The 26,148-nt window shown below is 38.1% G+C and overlaps 2 protein-coding genes across 2 annotated transcripts in view; one reads left to right on the forward strand and one right to left on the reverse strand.

The window, feature by feature from the left end:
• Positions 1–14,806, forward strand: part of MYO7B (myosin VIIB) — a gene marked incomplete at its 5' end in the record, with an annotated part of 71,435 nt that extends 56,629 nt beyond the window's left edge. The window contains 13 exon segments of the mRNA XM_083363289.1: positions 256–383; positions 1,415–1,602; positions 2,084–2,237; positions 2,574–2,729; positions 3,181–3,286; positions 5,689–5,802; positions 6,771–6,858; positions 7,613–7,719; positions 8,304–8,489; positions 8,990–9,106; positions 9,407–9,490; positions 10,150–10,269; positions 12,378–14,806. Coding sequence (XP_083219415.1) covers positions 256–383; positions 1,415–1,602; positions 2,084–2,237; positions 2,574–2,729; positions 3,181–3,286; positions 5,689–5,802; positions 6,771–6,858; positions 7,613–7,719; positions 8,304–8,489; positions 8,990–9,106; positions 9,407–9,490; positions 10,150–10,269; positions 12,378–12,467 — 1,638 coding nt within the window. The 3' untranslated portion in view covers positions 12,468–14,806.
• Positions 14,807–16,947: 2,141 nt separating this feature from the next.
• Positions 16,948–26,148, reverse strand: part of LIMS2 (LIM zinc finger domain containing 2) — a 29,002-nt gene continuing 19,801 nt past the window's right edge. The window contains exons 7-10 of the mRNA XM_083364591.1: positions 25,864–25,956; positions 24,119–24,167; positions 23,908–23,983; positions 16,948–20,306 (exon numbers count right to left, since the gene is read on the reverse strand). Coding sequence (XP_083220717.1) covers positions 20,159–20,306; positions 23,908–23,983; positions 24,119–24,167; positions 25,864–25,956 — 366 coding nt within the window. The 3' untranslated portion in view covers positions 16,948–20,158. The remainder of the gene's footprint in view (positions 20,307–23,907; positions 23,984–24,118; positions 24,168–25,863; positions 25,957–26,148) is intronic.

A 26,148-nucleotide genomic window follows, 5' to 3' on the forward strand; every position in this document is an offset into this window, starting at 1 on the left:
TCATAATGTGTTCCATTGGTCTTGCTCAAGTACAGCAATAGCCCCTTTGAGAATCCTTTTTGGGATGACTCCTCTCAACGCTGATATGCTTCCTTCCTTGTCTTTTTCTGACAAACACGTTTGAGCAAACCTAGCAGAAAGAGAAGTCCTGCTCACAAATCTTTTCCTGAAAATCCATACATGGAATTAATTTCTGATATTATGTGGCTGCCATGGCAATAAGTGGAGTGTCTTCAAATGACCTTATTTTTCCAGAGCTTGCTGATGATGTCACCTGAACAACGGAGGTTAGTGTCTCTAAACTCTCATGTGGAAGAACCTGAGGAAGAAAATGCAAATGTGAAGCCATATACTCTGGAAGAATTCTCCTATGAGCACTTCAGGTATACCTTATTGTGTTTTATACCATTTATACAGTTCCTTGAAAAGCATACCTTTGTCACCTTTTAAGCCTAACTGAGGAAGAATCGATGAGTGTTGCATTAAAACCTGTATTAGTTATTAAATTCTATTTTGTCTTCCATACTGGTCTGCTAGAAAAGGGTATCTGGTCCATGTGTGATTGTTCTGTGTGAAGGACATAAATTGTTGTGTCTAATGTACAAAAAATAGAGTGAAGTACAGAAAGAGCTTTCCTGCTTAGCAATATTGAAGTGCTATCTTAAAGTTAGCTTTCATAAACTAATCCTGACTGCACTAGTGCTGATTAGTGCTGCAAGAGAATACTAGCGTTAAATAATCACAGCACACAAAGGCATTAGAGGGGGCAAAATGGTGCTGCTTCACTGCATTTACATGGGATATTCCTCTGTAGAACATACAAGCTTGATTGGAACAACTTGCCAGCACCACCTTGCCACAGCCACCTTGCCACCCTGTGGGTATATTGAAGAGACAGACAGATCCTCTTCTATCTTCAACCCCCATTCATTACAGCCATGTCTGTAAGTTAGAAAGACCGAGTCCTATGTTGCTCTCTGAGTCTTTCATCAGTCCATAACAGACCATCCCAGCACATATAGCTCTTTAATTTCAAAGCTTGATAGAGTTACACATTTTCTAGATTCAGGTTCAAACATTCAAGTGTTTCCTCTCATTCCTAAAGGCCCCTTTTGTAAGAAAAAAAATCACCGTTTGACAACATGATTTATATCCATATCAACTTTTTAATTTGTTTGATTCTTTCTGATAGATGTTAACAGAGAGGCATAGGATTTTGCTATATGAAAATGGCTTTGTCTTGTTGTTACTTTATGAATTAATTCTAATTCTGAGTGGTATGTGATGGTAGGGCTAGAGAACCTTAGGGAAGATCCAGATCCTAACTAGGGTATATTGGCCTGTAAGCAGCAGATATAAATTAGTTGTCTATATTGATCAGACTATGGTTTGAAACATTTTTATGTTTCTTCAGAGTACCTGAGAAGGAGTCAATCAGCAAGGCTGTTTTACCCAAGTCCCGAGGGCGGGATCATCTGTGGGCTCATTCTAGGGAGCCCCTGAAAAGGCCTTTGCTAAAGAAGGTGTGTTCTAATCCAGACCTCTTGGACTTTGCTTGCCAGACCTTCATTGATATCCTTCACGCTAAAGTCAGTTTATTTGGTAATAGGCAGAATATAATTATTTTCTCTGAACTGGATTCTACGCCTTGGTGCCTGACTTGGAACTATTTTTAATTTAAAAAATGAAGAAACAGATAGGTATTGATAAATACCTTTGCATGTTTGTTAATTGTTTGACATGGTTTAATTTATCCGTGTGCAGAAAATTGAGAAGAGGATGAAGAGTGGATCTAGATTTTAGGTAACCAAATTGGATAATCCAGGAGAAAAATTACATTAACGGTGATTGCCAGAGCAAACAAATTCATTATGCTAAGAGAATTAGGCCAAAACAAAAAGTTTTGGGCAACAAAATGAGTTAGTATAAGATAGGTATGTAAGACAGCATTATCTTAATAGTCAAATGTAGCTTCTACTAAAGAGCATTTACTAAGTAGTTACTTGCTGCAGGAGTATTGAGTTGGTTTGTAGTTGTACTTATTTTTGGGGGTATATCTTTCCTTATATTTTTTTTTGCTCACCCATTATGAAATACATGGGAGATTATCCCTCAAAGCAAGAGAGATCTCCTGTGGAACTTACTGACCAGATATTTTTAGTGGCAATCCAGGAGGATACTCTGCAAGATGAGGTCTACTGTCAGATCTTGAAACAGTTAACAGAAAACCACAACAGGTAATGAAAAAGTATTTCCAACCAAATATTTCAAATTGACATGACCATTTGGCTGGCACTGGACGTGCCAAGTTGGAGCATTAAATTGGAAGTTCTCTCAATAGGATAGATTTTATATCAGTGGTTGTAACAACAAAGAACAAATTGATCTATGGATCGGTGGGGGAGGGGAGGCTGCATTTAGATTCCAGAAACTCCTTGAGTTTCACAACAAAAAATTACTATAAGCACAAATCGTAAAATCAGTTGCCTAATAGATTTCTAAGTCTGAAGAATTTTTGGCTTAGGTTTTGGATATTTGTATGCAAATTTTGAAATTATTCATCAAATTGGCAGGTATAGCCTGAACAGTGGTTGGCAGTTACTGTGGCTTTGTACAGGCCTTTTTCCACCTAGTAAATCATTGCTGAAACATGTTCAGAAGTTCACTGAGACTCGTCTGAAAGAGAACCTGGCATTGGAATGCAGACATAGGATCCAAAAAGTGATGAGGTACAAGGTTGTTTTTAATTCTCTGTGATTGGCTCATGCTTTTTATTCTTTAAATAATTACAGAATGCTATTCAGGTCTATAAAGTCTATATAATGTATAAACCAATCTACAATCATTATGAAGAGGACAATCTTCCTTTCCTGAGGAGAGATTAATTTAGTCTCCTCATCCTTTAGTGGTTTTGTTAAGGTATTTTTGTGAATGCAATTTGTTTTCTCTCCCTTCACTCTCTGGTCCAAAATATATATGATATTTTATTGCATGCATGTGTAGAAACTGTGTTTATGGTGTTTTTTTTTAAAAAAACCTTCAGCTTTAGTTGTCTCTATTTTTACCCCCATCTCAACTACCTTTCCTGTGAGGCTGGTGAAAATTGACTCTCTTGTGCTAGCATTAAGAACTTCTCCATTAAAGGTAGTTCTAAGAGTCATTTGTATTTCTGTTCTTCAGGAGTGGCTGTCGGAAGTGGGCTCCACACAGTGTGGAAGTGGATGCAATTCAGAATAATATCACCAAGATTTCTCACAAGGTTCATTTTCCAAATGAGACAGAGCAGGTGAGGATAAGTTCTTTTATTTTCATATTTGATATATATCCCAGGTTTAATATTTGTTATTATGGGTGGGAGAGCGGGAATAGGAGGGAGGAGTAAAGTATCCTTGCCCTCTTGAGTTACATATAAGGTGGGATAAAAATGTCATCACCCTCTGTGGAATGGGTGGGGAAGAGAGAGAAAAAAAGTCAGCTTGGAAGAAGTGACTATTGAGAGAAACTGTTATGGTGAGTCAGAAGGATAAGTGAGCACCTGTCCAGCCTAGATGAGTTCAAATCACCAGGACCAGATGGTTTACACCCCAAAGTTCTCAAGGAACTGGCAGAAGTGATCTCAGAACCACTGAACTATATTTTTCAAAGATCCTGGAGCACTGGGGAACTACCAGAGGACTGGAAGAGAGCTGATGTAGTTCCCATCTTCAAAAAAGGGGGAAAAATAGATCCAGGAAACTACAGACCTATCAGCCTGACCTCAATACCTGGGAAGATTCTGGAAAAGATAATCAAACAACAAATCAGCGAACACTTTGATGCGAACAAAGTCATCACTAAAAGTCAACATGGGTTTGTCAAAAACAGATCATGCCAGTCAAATCTTATTACATTCTTTGACCAAGTGACAAAATTAGTGGACCAGAGGAATGCTGTAGATATAATTTACTTGGACTTCAGTAAGGCATTTGATAAAGCAGATCACAACCTACTATTTGATAAGATAGAAAAATGTGGGTTAGATAGCATCACCACCAGATGGATTCGTAGCTGGCTGACAGGCCGTACCCAGCGTGTGGTTCTCAGTGGAACTGCATCTACATGGAAGGAAGTGTGTAGTGGGGTGCCCCAGGGCTCTGTTCTGGGCCCAGTGCTCTTCAACATCTTCATCAACGATTTGGATGAAGGGATAGAAGGGGAACTCATCAAATTTGCAGACAACACCAAGCTGGCAGGAATAGCCAATACTCCAGAAGATAGGCTTAAAATACAGGAGGATCTGGACAGACTCGAACACTGGGCGCTATCTAACAAAATGAAATTCAATGGTTAAAAAAGTAAGGTTCTACATTTAGGCAGGAAAAATCAAATGCACAGGTACAGTATACGTGGTACCTTGCTCAATAGTAGTAACTGTGAGAGGGATCTCAGAGTCCTAGTAGACAATCACTTCAAAATGAGCCAGCAGTGTGCTGCAGCTGCCAAAAAAGCCAACACAGTGCTAGGCTGCATTAACAGAGGGATAGAATCAAGATCACATGAAGTACTAATACCACTTTACAATGCCTTGGTAAGACCACACCTGGAATACTGCATCCAGTTTTGATCACCATGATGTAAAAAAGATGTTGAGACTCTAGAAAGGGTACAGAGAAGGGCAACAAAGATGATTGGGGGACTGGAGGCTAAAAGATATAGGGAACGGTTGCTGGAATTGGGTATGAGTAGTTTAATGAAGAGAACAGTGAGTGGTGACATGATAGCAGTGTTCCAATATCTCAGGGGCTGCCACAAAGAAGAGGGAGTCAAGCTATTCTCCAAAGCACCTGAAAGCAGGACAAGAAGCAATGGATGGAAACTAGTCAAGGAGAGAAGCAACCTAGAACTAAGGAGAAACTTCCTGACAGTTAGAACAATTAACCAGTGGAACATCCTGCCTCCAGAAGTGGTGAATGCTCCAACACTGGAGGTTTTTAAGAAGAGACTGGACAGCCATTTGCCTGAAATGGTATAGGGTTTCCTGCCTGAGTAGAGGGTTGGACTAGATGACCTCCAAGGTCCTTTCCAACTTTTATTTATTTATTTATTTTATTTTATTTTATTTAACATTATTATTATTATTATTATTGTTGTTGTTGTTGTTGTTGTTGTTGTTGTTGTAATAGAGTCACCTTGAGGTAAGATGGGCAGCCTATAATCTATCTATCTTTCTTTCTTTCTTTCTTTCTTTCTTTCTTTCTTTCTTTCTTTCTTTCTTTCTTTCTTTCTTTCTTTCTTTCTTTCTCTTTCTTTCTTTCTTTCTTTCCTGTCTGTCTGTCTGTCTGTCTGTCTGTCTGTCTGTCTCTATCTATCTATCTATCTATCTATCTATCTATCTATCTATCTATCTATCTATCTATCATCTATCTATCTATCTATCTATCTATCTATCTATCTATCTATCTATCTATCATCTATCTAATCTATCTACTGGGTTCCATTTAGGCACACCTGAGCAAATCATAAGGGGTGATAACATGATGCTCATCTTCTGTTGCTTTTTTCACCATCAGATAATCACATTGTGTTCTTAAATATATTTTGCTTTATTTTCCAGAAACAAACAGCCAAGTAGGCAGTTAGCCTACTTTTAGCAGTCTGTACGTCTTTCTTTTTCCTTCCAAACTAATCTAAACTGTTCTTATGTTCCAGGTTTTTGATGTAGGAACAAACACAAAAGTATGGGATCTATGTCAGATGATTGGCAACAAGATGGAATTGAGTTCCTTGGATGGATTTAGCCTCTTTATCAAGATTTCAGATAAGGTAATTTGACATTAATATATCAGTTCTATCTGATGAAGAGATTTGGAGAACTAGAAAGTTTTGATGGGTCTAAAAATATTTTTGCTTCTTATTCCTCATGTATCCAAATGGCTGTTTGGTCATCTTATTCTATATTATCTCCACTGTGCCTCACTTCTGTCACTGCTCTGCAGTTTTTGTTTCATTTCTGTTCTTTATTCTGTTTGAGTTACATTCTAAAGGGATTAATGATGATGTTATTTTAATTCAGTGACTTTTATTTGCAATTCAGTCCAACAACTTTTAGCTTTAGACAATTTCGAAAAATATATAATAAGCAACAATAACATTCAGTGTATAAAGTCCATGAAGATAAACAAGTTAAGTTAATCTCTATGTTAAAAGTTACATTTTAAACTAAGCCCTAACAAGCAGGCATATACATAGAATGAAGGCTACTGCTAAGCTTGTAAGCCGCCCTGAGTCTTCGGAGAAGGGCGGGATATAAATGTAATAAAAAATAAAAAAAAATAAAAATAAAATAACAACTCCCTCATACATTGAAACTAAAAAGAGGCCACTTACAATTATAATTATAATTTATACATGTGTTGTTTTATCTGAGTGTTGCTCACTTCTCAAAATAACTTTTTCTGAGATGGGTGGCTATATAAATTTGATCAATCAATCAATCAATCAATGCATACCTACAGCTTCAATTCCATTAATTCTGCAAGTTTGGCTCCAGTACAGAAAAAGTGGAGTTGCTGCTCTTAAATAGGGACCTACAAAAATTACCCAGTTAATAATGTAAGAGCAGAAACAGACTGCTTGTGTGAGGGAAACGATCCTGATATAAGAAAGCATCTTTAACTGTGCCAGAAAGGCAGCTGACAATTTCTTATGCTGTTTCTTCTGGAATGTTATCTCAGACAATTAATAATTCAATTTTTTGTAGTAACTCAGCTCCCTTTTATTATCTGTTCTAGGTGATCAGCCAGAATGAAGCAGATTACTTCTTTGACTCCTTGAGGCAAGTGACTGACTGGACTCAGAAGAATAGGCCAGGAAAAGAGGGTATGAACATGAAAAGATGAAATATGGGGGCTCTTTTGGGTCCTAGCTTTATTAAAGGTGATTTATAGTATCTGAGATATTTTTGTATAATACATAACCACAAACAAAACAAGATAAAAATGAAATCTTTCTAACCTCAAGTTTCCTTCTGCAGTCTTCTGCAGACTTTTGAGTTACTGTTCCAAAAAACCAGGTAAATTTCTTGGTTATTTAGCTATTAAATTGAAGCAAACCATTTGCCATGGATTTTTTTGTTATTTAGCTATTAAATTGATAGAAGATGTCTTTTTGTGATAAGGAAAAATTGCTTTAAAGTAACCTAAAACTGTTTTAGGACGCATAACATGTATGCTCCATCAGCTTTCTCCCATCTGCAACTCTCATAAGGTTGAGAATGTGAATGATCATATTGGCTGAAGAGTTTGGTAGAATCATGGACAATCTCAACCCATTTGGAATTGGCTACCAATTCTATGTTGATCATCTCTTCTTGAAAAAAAATGTATTGAAATAGCTAAGACATTTAGGCAGAAACATGGATTTATTGAATATTTATCACCCAAAGTATAATTGACTTGAAAAATAATATATCTTTTTCCCAGCTGTTATAGAAAGCTTATTTTCCTCATGCTCTGGTTCAGTGTAGTTTATATCTATGTGTTTAGGAGATATCAGGAATAGAAGTAAGAATTTTAAGTGTTTGTACATGTCTCTTTGAAATGTTTTACTTAAATGTCTGACATTGCTTCTCTAGTGTTTCCCACCACTATGAATTATCAGGTATATTTCATGAGAAAGTTGTGGCTGAATGTGATACCTGGGAAAGATTTGAAGGCTGATTGCATCTTTCATTATCATCAGGTAAACTGGATTGATGATAGCAGTGAAATAATCACTAGCAGGCTGGACTATTATCTTAATGAATGTTTGCATCAATTATTGTTTGCTTTTATTTGTATATATGATTATCAAAATATAGACATTTCACAACATGTATGAATACTGGTTATACAATAGACTTGGTAGCAATGAGATAGATCCCTTGGGTGTATACATAGGATTGGTAAAACTGAAATTAATCAAATTAAAATATCAATCATCCTCATGATAACTGAACAAAAATGGAAAACTAATGTTTTACAGCTTACACTGCAGGTATCTTAAATAACATTTTGGAACAGTCACAGCTAACCAAAAAAAGCAAGCTTTCAGAATGTGTCTGAACCAGAGGTTTTCTACTTCCAGTTTGGCGTTTTATTGCAAAATAAAAATCTTGCAAAACTCTTACTAGAAATAAGATCTAGATGCCACAGCACAAATATTTTCATGTTTTCATTATGAACACATCATTTCAAATATGCAAATAATCTCAGTCAGTGCTAACATCTCCTTTACATGTACCTTTCAGCCAGCATGAGTCAATGTACTGATGGTCTTTGTTTCAGGAACTGCCAAAGTATCTGCGAGGCTATCACAAGTGCTCAAAAGAGGATGCTATCCAATTGGCTGGGCTGATTTTCAGAGTTCGTTTTAACTGTGACCGAACACAACATGCTGCAATACCTAAAATACTGAAGGAACTAGTGCCTGAGAACATGATTCCAATACTATCTCCAGAGGAGTGGAAACGGGTATAAAGGATCTTATATTACTTTAGTATTGTATATTATTTAAAACTTACATTGGTCTTCCTCTTTTGATCAGCATTGTAAAGCTACTGATTTATTTCCCATAATTTATTTATTTCCCATAATTTATATGCCACCCCAAAGATTCATCTGCAAATAAGTCTAGTCCACTTCTTGCAAAATTTCTCACTGATAACAATCATTTCAGAAACTGCAATTCTTATACTTCTGTTTAATTGTTACAGGTCCCACACTTTACTTATTTCTTTGACTTCTTATTTGGTGGTTTAATTTGAAGGAATAATTTACAGTGCTCCGTGCCATCATTTTTGCCTATAGCAAAATATGTTATTTTTAATCCTGGAGTGAAAACTTCTAAAGTAAATCAGTTTGTGTGAAGTAAATCAGTTTATGTGTACAAGGAAAGACTACTTTCTCCCTACCCAAGAAAACAGTTCTAATGGGGGAAAAACTGATTAGTTTTGATTCATGTTATATTACAGAATATTATTTCTGCTGTCAACAAACTTGGACAAAAAAGTGTGGATGAGGCCAAAGTTGCCTTCTTGAAGTTCATATATCGTTGGCCAACATTTGGTTCAGCCTTCTTTGAAGTGAAGGTCAGTTCAATGGTTCCAGGCCTCTAGGAGGAGGAGGAGGAGTGCCACCATCTAAAGTTTTTTGTCTAAAAGAAATATTTTATGGATTGCTCGCTACTGTAAATTCTAAGAGGACTCATTCTCATGGCCTTAATCTATTTCAGTTGCCTCTCAAGAGTAGCTTTTCACCTACCCCTATTCCTGCTGTAATTTGTTCCATAGTTCTGGTGATTCCAGTGCTTAATAACAGAATGACAATTAATGTTACGATATGAAAAAACAGCCCTGTGAACCACATTCTGCCTTCTTCTATTTTACTAGCAAACATCAGAACCAAGTTTCCCTGACATAGTATTGATTGCTATCAACAGGCAAGGGATTTCCATAATACATTCAAAGACTAAGGTAAGAGATCTTTTTAAAAACCTTAATTATAATCTGGAAAAGGTGCACACAATTGATTTATGCTAGAATTAATTAAATGCATTTCTTAGGTAAAGAATTGTGAGAGATTGAGACAGTCTAAATCTTTTACAAGTAAATAACTGTTTGACCATTACCGTGAATGTATCAGTTATGCTGTTATTTCTGTTGAGAATATATACTGAGCGATTTTTGAAGCCTGAATCATTTTCTTTACTGCTCAGATTGGCTCTCCAGAATGGTTTCTTTCACAGAAAAATAAAATCAATCATAACAAATTTTTGTACTTAGGTCTGGTGAAGCTAGAAAGGATAAACTTATTGCTAAATGAAGCTCGTCATGAGATGGCTTCCAGAAAGGGAATCTCCAAAGCTGAATTGTAATAGTGACCATTGAGGAAGGTCAATCCATGATTAGAAGAATTTGGTCTAGGGATAGCTCTCCCTAAAAATAATCCATTTTAAATCAAAAGATGTTGGGAGAGTAATGTGAAAAAACCCTCATGAAAGTATTGCTTCTTAGAAGTATCTGATCTGATGTCCCCAAATAGCCACAAGTCCCTTTTTTAAAAAAACAAACAAACATACTGATCTTTTCATTTTATAGCAGTCTTAACATTTATGATTTGTGTTGTTTTACAGGAGATCTTAGCTCTTTATCCCTTCAATAAAATTTCTAACTGGAGCAGTGGCAGCACGTATTTTCACATGACAATAGGGAACCTCGTACGAGGAAATCGAATTCTTTGTGAGACATTTCTGGTAAGACAAACAGAACTTTTCAGGTTTGTTAAGATCTTGCATTAAAGAGGGGGAGAATGAAAATAATATAGTATAGCCCTTAGTCCTTTTTTATTGTTCAGCTCTAAGGATATGTCTACTAATTTTCTGTATAAAAGGAAAGAAAAACCATGAAAGCTTTAACTAAGCTGTACACTTTTCCCCAATCCTCCAGAAATATATGAGCTTTGGCCTGACAAGCCAATGTTTTATTTCAGACATGTCAAACACAAGGCCCGGGGGCCAGATCCGGCCCGTGAAGTGGTTTCATGTGGCCCACGAAGCTATCCTGGAAACAGTGAGGGAACGGCCCCCACTGCCTTGGCCCTGGCCCAGAGACCCTCCTTCTTCCAGAGACCCTCAGATCTGTCCCACCCCTGCCCAGGCCCCCATAGGCACCCTTGATGCGAAAGATGTAGAGCTGGCCACGCCCACCCAGTAGGCCATACGCACTCTAGCCACGCCCACCCAGTAGGCCACGCCCACCCTGGCCATACCCACCCGGCCCCCTGAGGGCAACCACAATGCTGATGCGGCCCTCAATGAAATTGAGTTTGACACCCCTGTTTTATTTCATCACAACCCACCAGCTACAAGGAGTTCTTACCACAATTCATTTAGTGACTGTTCAAAGTTACAATAGCACTGAAAAAAACTTATGACCGTTTTTCACACTTATGACCATTGCAGGATCTCCATGGTCATGTGATCAAAATTCAGATATTTGGCAACTGGCATGTATTTACAGTATGACGGTTGCATTCTCCCAGGGTCATATGATCCTCTTTTGCGACCTTCTGATAAGCAAAGTCAGTGGGGGAGCCAGATTCACTTAATGACTGTGTTACTAACTTAACAGTTGTGGCAGGAAAGATCGTAAAGTGGGGCATAACTCATTTAACAACTGTCTTACTTAGCAACAGAACTTTTGGGCCCAATTGTGGTTGTAAATAAAAGATTAACTGTAAGTCCCTTGGTTGCTAAAAAGGAAGAAAGAAAGATCCCTGATTTCTAGCCAGCAAAACTTTTTCAGCCTACATGATTTCTACCTTTCCTAAACATATTTCATGAAGGAGAAGGAAGTCTGTTACTGTATTTCCTAGAAACAATGTTTGATTCATCACATTCCTATATACAGTTTTCGATGTTTCTTTTGGTAGCATTTCATGTAACTGCTGAAGCTGTGCTAGTATATTTGTGAATCATTGTAGAGAAGTAGAAGCTACACTTAGACATTGAACCAGATTCTTCCTGTGGGGGTGTCTTTGGGAATTAGTTTCGTTCCTTTTTTGTGAAATAATCAATGATTGGGGGGAGATAGGTTTTCCACAGCAGTCAATATCTTACCTTTGGAAAGTAGTCATTAATAATTTTTAGTTCATCTGGTTTCAGGCCTGGAAAATAGTTCCCCATTGTACATTATAGACAAAAATTCTGAAACAGACAATTTCTCCTATTTCCCCTAAAGTCTTATTGGAAAAATGTTCTTCTTGGGCCAGAGCGTCAGAAGGATAAATTCCTCTTGGTTTTAGGATATTTAAGCGTATGACTCTATGAGGAATAGATGACTAGCCTTTACAGTAAATCTGGCTTGTGCAAAGATAACACTTTAAGTAGGGGTAATAGCACAATGCTTGCATCGATAGGGAAAGATGTTCTTTCAACTATTAAAAATGTTTGTAACTCTATCCAAGGGATGATTTAATATTGCTTTACCGATAGAATATTTCTAGCTCAGGGTTGAACTGTGGTGTCCTTGGTGCTCTTTCACCATGCAGACGTTTCATTACCAAACTAGGTAATATCAATTCTAGTAAGGAGTGGGGTTTGCTCTCTTTTCTATATATTAGTGGCTTGTCCTGTCCATGTTGGTGGGAGTGGTCTTGGTGGTTGCTTGATTGGGCTGTTGTTTGCTTCTTTGACTGTTGGTCTAATGTTAATCTTGGTGCTAATCTGCTCATCTGGGTGTTGATTGCTAGTGAGGAGGTGTTTTGGTATTTTTGTTTCTTTTTGGCTTTTTGATTGTCTGTTTTGATTAATATGTAGATGCTGTTTATTTCTATAAATATTGTTTTGCTTTTTTCCCCAAGGGTTACAAAATGGATGACTTGTTGACATCATACGTTCATTTGCTAATGAACATTGTTAACAAACAGAGAAAGCCCAATATCCCAGTCTGAAGATGCAACTATCATCATGCAAAGGTTGTGCCAGATTTGCAATATTTGCTCTCTTGAAAGAAATGGGATTTGGTTACTTTGCTTTTTTTTTAACCAAAGAGAAGAGAATCATACAGTTGCTGCTACACCAGAAATAAGTGTGGTCTTAGCTGACTGCAATTTAATCATATCTGGCTTGGTTACACATTGTACTATCAGCGTATCAAGATTTTGTACACTACCATCTTTTTAATAATTATAACCTCCTTCTTTGGAAATATTGATCACATTCTTAGTGTAGTCTAGCCATCAGCAGTACAGTGCAAAATTATGTTTGCTATTTTTTAGTTATAAATACATTACATTGAAAGAAAACAGCATGCTGATGAGTTGAAGATTTTATTTTCTGAGGACTACCTGAACTTGATAAAACATGCCTCTGTGTCATATATGCCTACTAGTCTGCAAATTAAAAAAAGGCACTGGATTCAGTGTTGCTCCCACTCTTTCCTATTTCTGGAATATGCTCCCATGACGTTATTATGAATGAAGACTGAAATCTGCTTAAATAGTTCTGTAAATTTACAAAGCATTTATTGTTTGAGAGAGAATTGCAGTTGTATCCTTTTTTAAATACTATTTTAGTTTTTTGCTTGCTTTCTCTAATCTATATACTATTCGACAAGCTTCCACAGTGGAATTTCAGCCTATGTAAACATACCTAATATTATGCTTTGTCAGATCATTTCTGACAAAGTTATAGATCCGACCAAAAACAGCCTTTGTTCTTCTTGCCCTTTGCCACCAATTCTTTTCATGGAAATGATTGTTTTCTTGGAATAGTTTGGTGTAAGAACAAGGAACTTAATATCTATGGTTGATACTGCAATGTTTTGTGTATAAGAGGAGACAATGGTATTTTTTCCCCTAAGATATTTCATATTATGAAAATCACAGTGCATTTTTACCTGTTCTTGAAGTATTTTTAGCAATTGATAGCAGCCAGCATGTTGGCTGTTATTTTGCCAAAGTAGTCACATCATCTCTTGTCAATTGAGATGAACGTATGCTGTTCTGCAATTAACGGTCATATGCATATGTATGACCGGAATGGGACAACTCACTGCTGTCAGCTCACCACCAGGTTGCCTCTGCCAATTCACTGCTGTCAAGTCGCCTGCAGGACAACTCCACATGGCCAACTCGCTGGAGGATAACTCTCCATTGATGGGAGGGAGAGCCGTGTGGAAGGGCGAGTGAGTGGGTGGACATAGCGCAGAGTGGCAGCAGCTGCCAGGGACTTCCCATTTTCTCACCCACCCACCATTGCTGCTGCCCCTGCCACCGAACTCTGGGCCGAAGAGGCTGGGGACAGCAGTGGCAGCAGTGGGCAGCAGGGAGGCAATGGCTGCCAGGATTATCCCATTTTCACACACACACACACACACACACACACACACACACACACACCCGTCACTGTCTCTGGCCTCTTGGCAACAGCAATAGCAGCATGGTGAGAGGTATGAAAATCTCCGGCTGCCACCACCACTTTGTGCTTTGCCCACCCGTTGCTTGCATGCCTGGCTCTCTTGGCCATCCGCAGAGTTTTTCCTCAGCAAGTTGGCCATGTGGAGTTGTCCTGCAGCAACTTGGCAGCAGTGAGTTGGCAGAGGCAACTCGGCAAGCTGATGGCAGTCGCAAGCTGATGGCGGTGAGATGGCTGCACCAAGCTGGGCACAAGTTGTCCTAGACCAGGGGTAGGCAACCTCGGCTCTTTTATGACTCATGGACTTCAACTCCCAGAATTCCTGAGTCAGCTATGTCATAAAAGAGACAAGGTTGTCTACCCCTGTCCTAGACCTATGTATGATAGAGTAGTAATATTTCTGTGTAAGTGAAATTCCGTATTTTTTAAAATACGTTTTTTTAAAAAATGAAAAGCATAAATATATTTTATGAATTATGTTCGTTGCTGATGCTGTTTGCTGTGAAATTAGCAAGATCAAGATGACGGACTATACTGCATATTTTCTGAATTCTAAACGTAAATTCCACATTATGTTGCAACTAAACATATTTTGAAAATTTGTTTTATGTTAAGTATATGCTACAAATATTTTCTTCATTTTTAAACACAAATACATAATACATACAGTTCCATTTCTTCCAGAAATATATGGTACTAAGTCAAATACTGTATAACCCAAATAAATTCCTGAATAATCTATCATAATCTGCTTTTATCAAACTCCTTAATGATTCTGACTAGATCAAAGGATGATTGTGGCAGAATAGAAGTTAAACAAATAAATAGCTGTAGCAATCAATGTATGATATATTAGGTAATAAAATGTAATACAAGTTGTTACTTAAAGTGAATGTACTTTTTATGCCCTAATCAGAGGTTGTGGATATGATGGCCATTTGTTACATACATGTTTATCATGAAGTAGATGGTGCAATTTATCTGGAAGACTCTCACAGTTATGGAGAAAGGCACTACATTCAAAACTGAAAAAAAATCAATGCTGTAATTGGGAATATATCTATTTCTGATAGAAAAACATATTACTTTTGTTTAGGAAGAAAAGCTGGATCCATCAAGAGGAGACAAATTATGTGGTGGCTATTAGAGGCCTGTGGAATATTATTAGGCAGCATAGTTTAAAAATTCAGGATGCTTATTAGTAACTACAATGTAACTAAACTTTCTGTTATATTATGCAGAGATGAGTAATCATCATCATAGGAAAAATAGTGAAATAGTGAAAACTGAAGAAATGAACTTGCCCTATGAAATAATATCAAGAGTCTGGATGAATAAGGTCACTACAAATACCTGGTCATACTTCAAGCTGTATGCCTCATGTACGCTGAGGTCAAGAAGATTGGAACTAAATACATCATAAGCTTAAAAGTTTTCCTCAGTGGAGGAAATGCTATCAAAGGCAATTAACACCTGAGCAATGCCAGTCATTAGATACACAGCTGGATAAGTGGACTGGACTCAAGCAGAACTAAAAGCCCTGGATATGAAGACCAAAAACATAATGATAAAAAATTGTGCCCTTCATCCACGCAGGCATGTTAATAGACTTTATTCAGTAAGAAGTACATACAGGTGTGGAATGTCGTTAAGTACATCAAACAGTTGAAGAAGAAAAATGGGCATTGGAAGAATATTTAAAGGACAGCGAAGAAGATGCATTGAAGCTAGTATACCATGAAAGCTTACTGAATACCTGAGAGACCCAATGGGCCTACAGGAAAGACCAAATGAAGAACAGAAAAAGACGGCAAAGTATTACATGGCCAGTACAAAAAAAGAAGCAGGGTAAGTAACTAACAACTCCTGGCAATGGCTAAGAGCAAGAACATTGAAGAAAGAGACAGAGGTGCTAATTCTGATTGCATAGGACCAAGCCTTAAGAATGAATGCACATAAAGCCAGAATTGGGGACAGCAACAGACAGCAAATGCCTGTAAGCAGGAACTGGTGGGACCACAAAGTAAACTAAGAGAAAACAAATAAAGTGTTCTGGAAGTTTAGAATTCAAACAGACAAGAATATGTCACACAGCACCCCAGATTTAACAATTGTTTTAAAAAAGAAAAGTCTAGATCAGACATGTCAAACACAAGGCCCGGGGGCCAGATCCGGCCCGCGAAGTGGTTTCATGTGGCCCGCGAAGCCATCCTGGAAACAGTGAGGGAACGGCCCCCACTGCCTTGGCCCTGGCCCAGAGACCCTCCTTCTGCCAGAGACCCTCAGATCTGTCCCACTCCTGACCAGGCCCCCATAGGCACCCTTGATGTGAACAATGTAGAGCTGGCCACGCCCACCCAGTAGGCCATATGCACTCTAGCCACGCCCACCCAGTAGGCCACGCCCACCTTGGCCATACCCACCCGGCCCCCTGAGGGCAACTGCAATGCTGATGTGGCCCTCAATGAAATTGAGTTTGACACCCCTGGTCTAGATGGTGGACACTGTAGTACCTGGAAACAACGAAATAGAAAACAACTGGAGAAAATCACAAAATATAAAGATCTGCAAGTAGAATAACTAGCAAAAGAAACCAAGATAACACCAACACACATAGGATAAGATCCAAAAATATCTGGAGCACCACTTGAACACTATTGGTATTGATAAAATCACCATCAATTAATTGCAAAAAGTAACTTTACTTGGAACAGTTTACAACCTGTGATCATACCTTTAACATCATCAAACATCTGCCTATTCCAGGTCCTTGGGAAGGACTTGATAGGTGGATAAAAATCCAGTCTAAACATCTGGCTGATTGTGTAACCATCCATAATATAATCAGTCCTAATTGAATGAAAGCATATTTTACTGGAAAGGAAAATATTTTGCATAATATTCGAATATCATCTATGGAGAAAGATGCATTAGAATGAAATATCACAATGACAATGATTTCTATTAAACAGACAGAATCCTAATAGAAATAAAAGCAATACAGTTATGCATACGTGGCTTGTAAAATAGTTTTTAATGTTATGTTTAAAAGATACATAGCTGTGCTTATCATTCCAACTATAGAAAGTAATTACAATATTTTAACCCAGCAGGAATTTTTGATAGAGAAAAGTACAGAGTAAAAATATTATGTGTGCACATTTTATTAAAAGTTTACATCCATACATTGAAAGATAATTAGTATGTTGAATGAAAACACTCCATCAAATCTTATACAGTGAAGTGGCTTACCATGCTAATAGTTAAGGATTGTCTAAATAGTTGAGGTTATATATTTAGCAGTGCCAATGATACCACAGGATAATGGGTTAGTATGTTACAGAGGTTAGTAACTGTGCATTAAGAGTTATTTGCTAACTTCAGGAATTGTTTATAAATTTATATAAAGGAAGTGCACATAAAATATGAAAAAATATTTTACTTTAAGAATATAGTGCAAGCAAGTATGGTGCAACTACATTCAAGATATTGAATAAAATAATACGAACCTGTTCGATTGCATTTAACAGCAAAATCTCTCATGTACTGGTTATGTTTATATCTTTATGATCACTGAAGAAATTACCACAGATAGTCTTCAACTTATGACTATTTGTTTAACAGTCCTTCAGTCACCATAGCAAATGGGAGGTTAAAACACTTTACAAGCACTTGTAAAACATTGCACCACTTTCATCCTTGTCACATGACTGCATTTTGCACACTTGGCAACCAGTTTACATTTATGACCAACTACCAAGTGCCCTGTGATCATGTGATTGCCATTTGCAATCTTCTTTGCCGGCTTCCTCAAAAGGTCAATGAGTAAAACTGGCAAGAAAGGTTGAAAATGGAAGATTTGAGGTCCATTCTTCCAGTGCACAGAGGGACTTTTCCTGCTCTCTGGGCAGGGAAGGGAAATCCTCCCCCCACGTTGCAGGAATGGAGCTCAAATCTGGTAACATGCTAGCAAACGTGCAGGCTCACAGCCTTTCAGAAAGTCAGCTTTGCTAATGGTCTGAAAGTTTCAGAACACTGAGTCTCAGAGCCTTTCAGAATTCTGGCTTTGCTAGCGTTTTCCTCTCCAGAGGACAAAATGCTAGCAAATGCTAATGTTCTCACTATGCACAATTTAGACACCTTCTCTGAGTTTTGCAATTCGCAGAAGGAGCCTTCTGAATCACTATGAAAATGGAGCCCTTGTACAAGCTGGAGCAAGGTGGGCCTAGCCAACTGACATCTCCCAGCCAGTAGATTTCCATGTGCTGGTGGGCACTGGGCCTCCACACTGTAAGGCCACCCCGCACGGCTCCTTATCGACCGCAACAGAAAGAACTTGCATTGCAATTGTTGAGAGAGGCAGTCACGTGGGTGCCTTGCTTAAAGACTACTATGAGTTACAATCCAGGCTCAGTTGTGCTTGTAAATTGAGAACTATTTGTATTACTTGAGCTGGAAACATGTCCCATTGTGGCACCTACTTGTGTGTATGCTATGGAGTAAGTATTTGTAATAATCAGGCTGTATAGGTAGAATTCATGTTTTTCTGGGTAGGATAATGCAGCAGGGTGTTTTGATTGGCTTCTGGTTATGATGGTGACATGAATAGCTGAAACCTGTGATAGCACCCCTGGGGGGGGGGGAGGAGAGGGGGAGGGAAATCCTTCAACTTCAGTCTTCTAGTCTATTTTATGGCGATTAAAGACCATTTTAGTAAGGGATTAAGAATGTTTATATAACATGACCTCAGAGGATGACATCACTAGAATAAATTGATTTATCATTTATATATTTTCATGTAGCTAAACCACTATATAAGTATTAATGTGTTCTGTGTTATAACTACTGGCTTATGCCTGTGCACTGTTCTTCAGCAATGTAATCAGTCAGTTCTGCTGCTCTAGCAAAAATGGAGCACAAGTGCTCATATACTTCTCTAGGATGTTGCAAGTGTTGTCTCAGCATTTTAATAGACTGAGCAGACAGCATAAACATAATACTTTGTTTACTTTGCTAAAATGGATGTGGTATTTCAGACACATAAGCTCAAATATATTACTAGATCACATAGGAAGGTCTTGATGAAAGTAATTCATTCAATGAGAATGTGCTTACTACTCTCTCTATTTATAAAAAATATGCTAGTCCTTGTGCATTTTTTTCCTTTTCTATTATACTGAAAAGTATGATTTCAGATAAAAAAATGACCTCTCTTGTGCCAATCACAATTGCTAATAATAAACCAAGTAGGAGATAATATACATCTTTACTATAATTACTGAAGAGAAACCAAGTTTACCAAATAAGCATCTTACTCTGCACTAATCATTCTGCTCCATTTCATATTCTGATCATAAGAACACAAGTACTATGGTGCAATATTACAAAAACAGACTCTTTAGGTTCAAAATGGAAAGCCCAAAGTATTGCTATAACACCATACAGTGCAGGTTATTTGGAATGGCATTAGCAGAATCACAAAGAAATGGAGAGCAATTGTAAAGTGTAGCATATGGATTACACCAACTGATATTCACAAAACCTTCTTGCTAACAGAATAATCACTGATTCTAGCTATGTTTGCCTGAGACAGCATATCTCAAAAAGTAGAGGTTTCTACTAAATTATTTTGGTCCATTCAGGTCTTATTTTCTGCTGTTTCTAATGTGAAAAAATATATAATAGATAGAAAGTTTAGCTTAAGCATTAGTATCTGTTTCAGCAGCTGAAATATTTGGTTGGTAAAAGAAAACATATCAAGCTTCACCATTACAGTGATATGGACAGCCATCTAATAAAACCAGTGTAGATTTATCATGTTGTCATAATAGCTTAACTGAAATTGTTAGTTCACTATTTAATTATTAGTCCCTTGCCATTTTAAGATAATGTTCACAAAGGGTACAAAGTTACCTATCTCCCACTTCTACATCTTACTTTAACAATGGAATACTATGACATATACTATAAATCTGGCTCTCTTAATACTGAAAAATGGGGGAAAAATCACAAAACACAGTTACAAGAAAAGGAAAATAGTGCATGTTCATGTACAGCCACAGTTTCCCCCCCACCAAAGGCCAGACTCTGTGCACTATACCTGAGCAGAAAACATTTAGATTACTAGATGCAACTGGTGAGGTTTTGTGTTTCTTGGCCCTTTAACCAATCTTGGATGACTGCTACTAGGGAAGAAGAGTGCCGTGTGAAGGAAGAAGAGGCCTGTTTAAGCAGAATTCAGATCCACAGCTTTGGGTTGTGTTTTCTTGGAGGTCAGCTCAGATAACTTCTTCAGCCTTTTCTTCAGCTCCAAAGGAAACTTCTCATAGCATTTCTTGCACACTGGCTTCATGTCAAATTCCACAAACTTATTCCTTTGAAAGAAACAAATTACCAATAAATTCTACTCAGAAAGTCATTGAAAACTAAGTAGGGAAGATGTGAGGTACATTTTCCCTATAGTTACTATTAAGGGGCAAAATTCTCCAAAGTCCTGGTAGTAAATCTACATACAAATAAGTGCCTCGTTCAACCTATGGTTTAAAATAGAATACTTAAGTGACTATCCAAGCGCAAGATCCTATTGGTATCTGCAATACTGTTAGATATGTTTAGTTTTATTATGTACTTAATAATAATTCCTGTAATAATTAGGGGGCTGGAGGCTAGAACAAATGAAAAACAGTTGCAGGAGTATGACTAGTTTAATGAAAAGAAGGACTAGGTGTGACATGATAGCAATGTTTCAATATCTAAGGAGCTGTCACAAAGAAGAGAGGGTCAACCTATTCTCCAAAGCACCTGAAGTCAGCACAAGAAGCAATGGATGGAAACTAATCAAGGAGAGAAGCAACCTAGAACTAAGGAGAAATTTCCTGACAGTTAGAATAATTAATCAGTGGAACAACTTGCCTCCAGAAGTTGTGATGTTCCAACTCTGGAGGTTTTTAAGTCACCATGTGTCTGAAATGGTATAGGGTTTCCTGCTTGAGCAGGGGGTTGGTTTAGAAGACCTCCAAGGTCCCTTCCAATTCTGTTATAATTCTTATGTTTCTCCTGTGGTCCACTGATTCTACGCTCTTGCTATGAAGGACAAACTTAATACACTAATTCTTATACATTTAAAAGTAAAATTTCATTGACTGCTGTTGTTGTTGTTGTTGTTAGCTGCGAAGTTGTGTCCGACCCATCGCGATCCCATGGACAACGTTCCTCCAGGCCTTCCTGTCCTCTACCATCTTCTGGAGTCCATTTAAGCTCACGCCTACTGCTTCAGTGACTCCATCTAGCCATCTCATTCTGTGTCGTCCCCTTCTTCTACTACCCTCAATCTTTCCCAGCATTAGGCTCTAGGGGACTCAGGTATGAATTAAATCATATCCCTGTTGAATATACAGTGCACAGGCATAAGTAGAGGTGACAAATAGATTTAAGGAATTAGATCTGATAGACAGAGTGAAGAACTATGGACAGAAGTTCGCAACATTGTACAAGAGGTAGCAACTAAAACCATCCCAAAGAAAAAGAAATGCAAGAAAGCAAAATGGCTGTCTGAGGAAGCTTTGCAAATAGCTGAGAAAAGGAGGGAAGTGAAAGGCAAGGGAGAAAAAGAAAGATACGCCCAATTGAATGCAGAATTCCGGAAAATAGCTAGAAGAGATAAGAATGCCTTCTTAAATGAACAGTGCAAAGAAATAGAATAAAACAATAGAATAGGGAGGACCAGAGATCTCTTCAAGAAACTTGGAGAGATGAAGGGAGCGTTTCATGTAAAAATGGGCATGATAAAGGACCAAAATGGCAGGGACCTAACAGAGGCAGAAGAGATTAAGAAGAGGTGGCAAAATTACACAGAAGAACTATACAAGAACGAGCTTAACATCCCTGATAACCATGATAAGGTGGTCACTGACCTCGAGCCCGACATCCTAGAATGTGAAGTGAAATGGGCCTTAGGAAAGCTGAGCAACAACAAAGCTGGTGGAGGTGACAGTATTCCAGCTGAGCTATTCAAAATCTTAAAAGACGATGCAGTAAAAGTGCTACACTCAATTTGCCAGCAAATTTGGCCACAGGATTGGAAAAGATCAGTTTACATTCCAATTCCAAAGAAAGGCAGTGCCAAAGAATGTTCAAACTATCGCACCATTGCACTCATTTCACATGCCAGTAAAGTTATGCTTTACTGGCATCCTACAAGCTAGACTCCAGCAGTATGTGGATCGAGAACTACCAGAACTACAGGCAGGATTTCGAAGAGGCAGAGGAACTAGAGATCAAATTGCCAACAGGCGCTGGATCATGGAGAAAGCTAGGGAGTTCCAGAAAAACATCTACTTCTGCTTCATTGACTATGCTAAAGCCTTTGATTGTGTGGATCACAACAAACTGTGGCAAGTTCTGAAAGAGATGGGAGTACCAGACCATCTTATTTGTCTCTTGAGAAACCTACATGCGGGTCAAGAAGCAACAGTGAGAACTGGACACGGAACCACTGATTGGTTCAAAATTGGGAAAGGAGTCCGGCAAGGCTGTATACTGTCGCCCTGCCTGTTTAACCTATGTGCAGAGCACATCATGAGAAAGGCAGGGCTAGATGAATCAAAAGTTGGAATTAAAATTGCGGGGAGAAATATCAACAACCTAAGATATGCAGATGATACCACCCTAATGGCAGAAAGTGAAGAAGAACTAAAGAGCCTCTTGTTGCGGGTGAAGAAGGAGAGTGCAAACGTTGGGTTGAAACCTAACATTAACAAAACCAAGATCATGGCATCCGGCCTTCTCAATTCCTGGCAAATAGATGGGGAAGAAATGGAGGTTGTGACAGATTTTATTTTCCTGGGCTCCAAGATCACCGCAGACGGGGACTGTAGCCAAGAAATCAAAAGACGCTTGCTCCTCGGCAGGAAAGCCATGGCAAATCTAGACAGCACACTAAAAAGCAGAGACATCACCCTGTCAACAAAAGTGTGTATAGTCAAGGCTATGGTCTTCCCAGTTGCAATGTATGGCAGTGAAAGTTGGACCATAAGAAAGGCTGAGCACCAAAGAATTGAGGCCTTTGAACTATGGTGCTGGAAAAGACTCCTGCAAGTCCCTTGGACTGCATGGCGATCAAACCGGTCAGTCCTAGAGATCAACCCTGACTGCTCTTTAGAAGGCCAGATCCTGAAGTTGAAACTCAAATACTTTGGCCACTTAATGAGAAGGAAGGACTCACTGGAGAATTGACTGCTATTTTGGCCTTATCCAGGAAAACCTCCTTACATAGAGTTTTTCTAATTAATCATGGGTTTTTTGCTCCCTTTGCTGTTAGAATGTGTTCTTGACAGATAACTAATTATTTCAACTATTTTATTGTGGCAATCTTTGTAGTTGGTCCTTTGGGCCCACAAGAAGAATAAGTCTGCTGGGTCAGAGTTTTGGTTTTACTTGGTGGTCAACCAGATCCTCTAAATGACTGCAAACTATTATTCCTGCAACTAGAATTTGGAGGGAGGCTGATTTCAAATCAGAGATACAACTGAATACTAAAAGCCCTTCATCCTCTCTGGATTTACCATTTCTTATTAAAGTTATTTAAGTTAGTAGCTATCACCAGGTCTAGAGGTAATACATTCTATAGGTTAATTGCATAACATATAAAGAATAGCTTTCCTTCGCCTGTTCTAAATCTCCTTTCAGGCAACTTCACTGGGTGATACTGGTCCTAACGTTTGAAAAAAAGTCTTTTCACTTTCTTCATGGCATGACTTTTTACACATTACTGTTAGCCTCTGTTCCAAGCTAACGAATCCCATACTCAGAGAAATGATTCAAGCCCACCAAGCATTTGAGATGCTCGGTTCTGTTATATCAGCACCCGACACAATATTCCAGGTGTAGTGGGACCACATTAAAGATATTACTGTTTTATTTGAATCCCTTTCTTAATGAAAATCCCTTCTGAGTTAGTCTTTCCTGGCCACTTACTTCAAGGTAAGCTTGATGTTGCAGGTAGAACAGGAGAAGCAGTTTACACACCACGCTTTGTTGAGAGCAGATACCACTAGTGAGAAATAGTAAAGAATAGGATGTTATCACACTATAACATTGTTCCAAATTCAGGAGACAGATTTGAAAAGAATCATTGAAAATTGTGCATGCAGAGCTGCAATGGGTGTATTGAGAGTCTACAGCTTACCATCCCCCTCGATCACATGGCTGCAGTTGTAGCAGACGTCTCCAAAGAGCTGCATAAAAAAGAACAAAAGCAATAATTTTTTATTCAAAGGAAGGAATGTTTCAGCCCTTACAGTGTATTCACTGGTGCCTCTAGAAGAGTGGTCTCAGTTATTGCTCCCTTCCTTCACAGCTTTTTTTTCACAACTGAAAAGAATCAAGTTTTAATTCCTAAAAACTGCATATCTTAAACAATTTTAAAGTACAGAATCGGAGCAAAGTCTTTGATTTATTTAACCGCATTTTTTTGAAGTTGAAAGCTGTTGCTCTGATCTTATCTATCCATAAGAGAGAGGATGAGGATCTGATGAAGTAAGGAGAGTTTATTTACACGCTTGAAGGGTTTTCCTTCATAATGTTCAGATTATTTTTTTCTCTAGTTTATACCTAAAAAGTCATAAGAATTATACTTGTTGCTTTGGAAGAACTCATCTAACTTCAGTTATACAGTTTATCCCTTTCAGGTTTGAGAGGACCTTAGATTAAACTAAACAATTGTACATTCCATAGTTAAGGGGACCTTTGATCACATGGGAAGGCTCCTTCAATTGGTGATAAGTGCTTGATAATAATTAGAAAGTATTCCATCAGTGTGACAAGCTGTATTTTTAATTTAGCTGAATATTTAAAATATCTCTAGGTTGATCCTCCCAAACACTAATACTTTTAATGTTTATTTGCCCCACTAAAATCAATGTATTGTAGAGGAAAGAAAGGACAGTAGATTTGATGTGCGGTATAAGCCTGTTATAAGCTCTAGGCAATGTAAAAGGGATGAAGAGATAACAACGCAAGATTCCCCTCAACTGAAATGCAGTTCTGAAGAATTTGCACAATGTGAAATGAGAGGAAAGGGAACTCCATGTGCCCTTTTAAAGCCTCTTTGAGATCCTGGTCTTCCAGTGCAGGGGTACACCATAGAACAGGAGTACCCAACCCCCGCTCTATGGACCAGCACTGGTCCGCAGCATGCCAGAAACCAGGCCAAGCAAACAAGCAAAGCCCCAACTGCGGGATGCAGGCAGCACATGAAACCACGCCGCCACTGGTCCACGGAAAAACCTTTCTCCATGTAAGCCGTTCCTGGTGCCCAAAAGGTTAGGGCCCACTGGCATAGAGCAATGAAAGATTCCTAGAGAATTTCCCCAGACTACAGATTCTCTTGTAACTGAGCAGTGCTACTGATCAGTTTCCTTTGAGAAAGCTGTGGAAACCTGGGTTGTTTTTAAAGCACCTTTTTGTTTCTTTATAAGGAGCACTGTGCACAGCACAGTGAAAAATAATCTATTTCTTTCAGCAGTCTAGCTTACAACAAACAATAAATTATGCCTTATTTTCCATTGCAAGACACGATGTTTTCTTCCAGTAAATTCCAACTAGAAAACTCTTGGCACTGACTTCTCTTTTTTCTGCCCTTCATTCTGCTCCATACTCACGAATGGCTATTTATGGTTAGCCAACCTAGAGACAATTTGATTTGCATTTACTTCCCAAGGGCAAAGTATTCCTAGACATTAAGTATTTATTAAGACTAGTATATCTACCATATCTTTAAATTTTATCTTTTTAAAAATTCTCTCATTCAAAATTTGTATCTTACAGAAAAATATTATGCCTTGTTTCCCCTGTCAAACAGTAAGAAAAGGAAAAAAATAAAATAAAATAAAAAGAGAAATAAAATATCTTCTAAAGGACAGTAGACTTTACCTGATTGTAATGAGTCTCACAGTAAGCCAGACCCTTTTTCTCATAATGCCGGTGTCCTAGGAATGGCTTCTCACATTTGGCACAAACAAAGTGCTATAAAGTGAAAAGGACATGTTATATCAAAGGGTCATTATCAAAGAAGTTATGTCAAACATGACATAACATTTGTTATGGAGTTTCATATGGGAAGAAAGCAAAACCAGAGATACTAAGCTCATGTTATTTCATTGTTTTGTATACAGTCACCTCCTCCAAGAGGATGTTGTTGTGCTTTCAAATAATGCT

The sequence above is a fragment of the Vipera ursinii genome (assembly GCF_947247035.1).
Source record: "Vipera ursinii genome assembly, chromosome: 5".
NCBI classification, from domain to species: Eukaryota; Metazoa; Chordata; class Lepidosauria; order Squamata; family Viperidae; genus Vipera; species Vipera ursinii.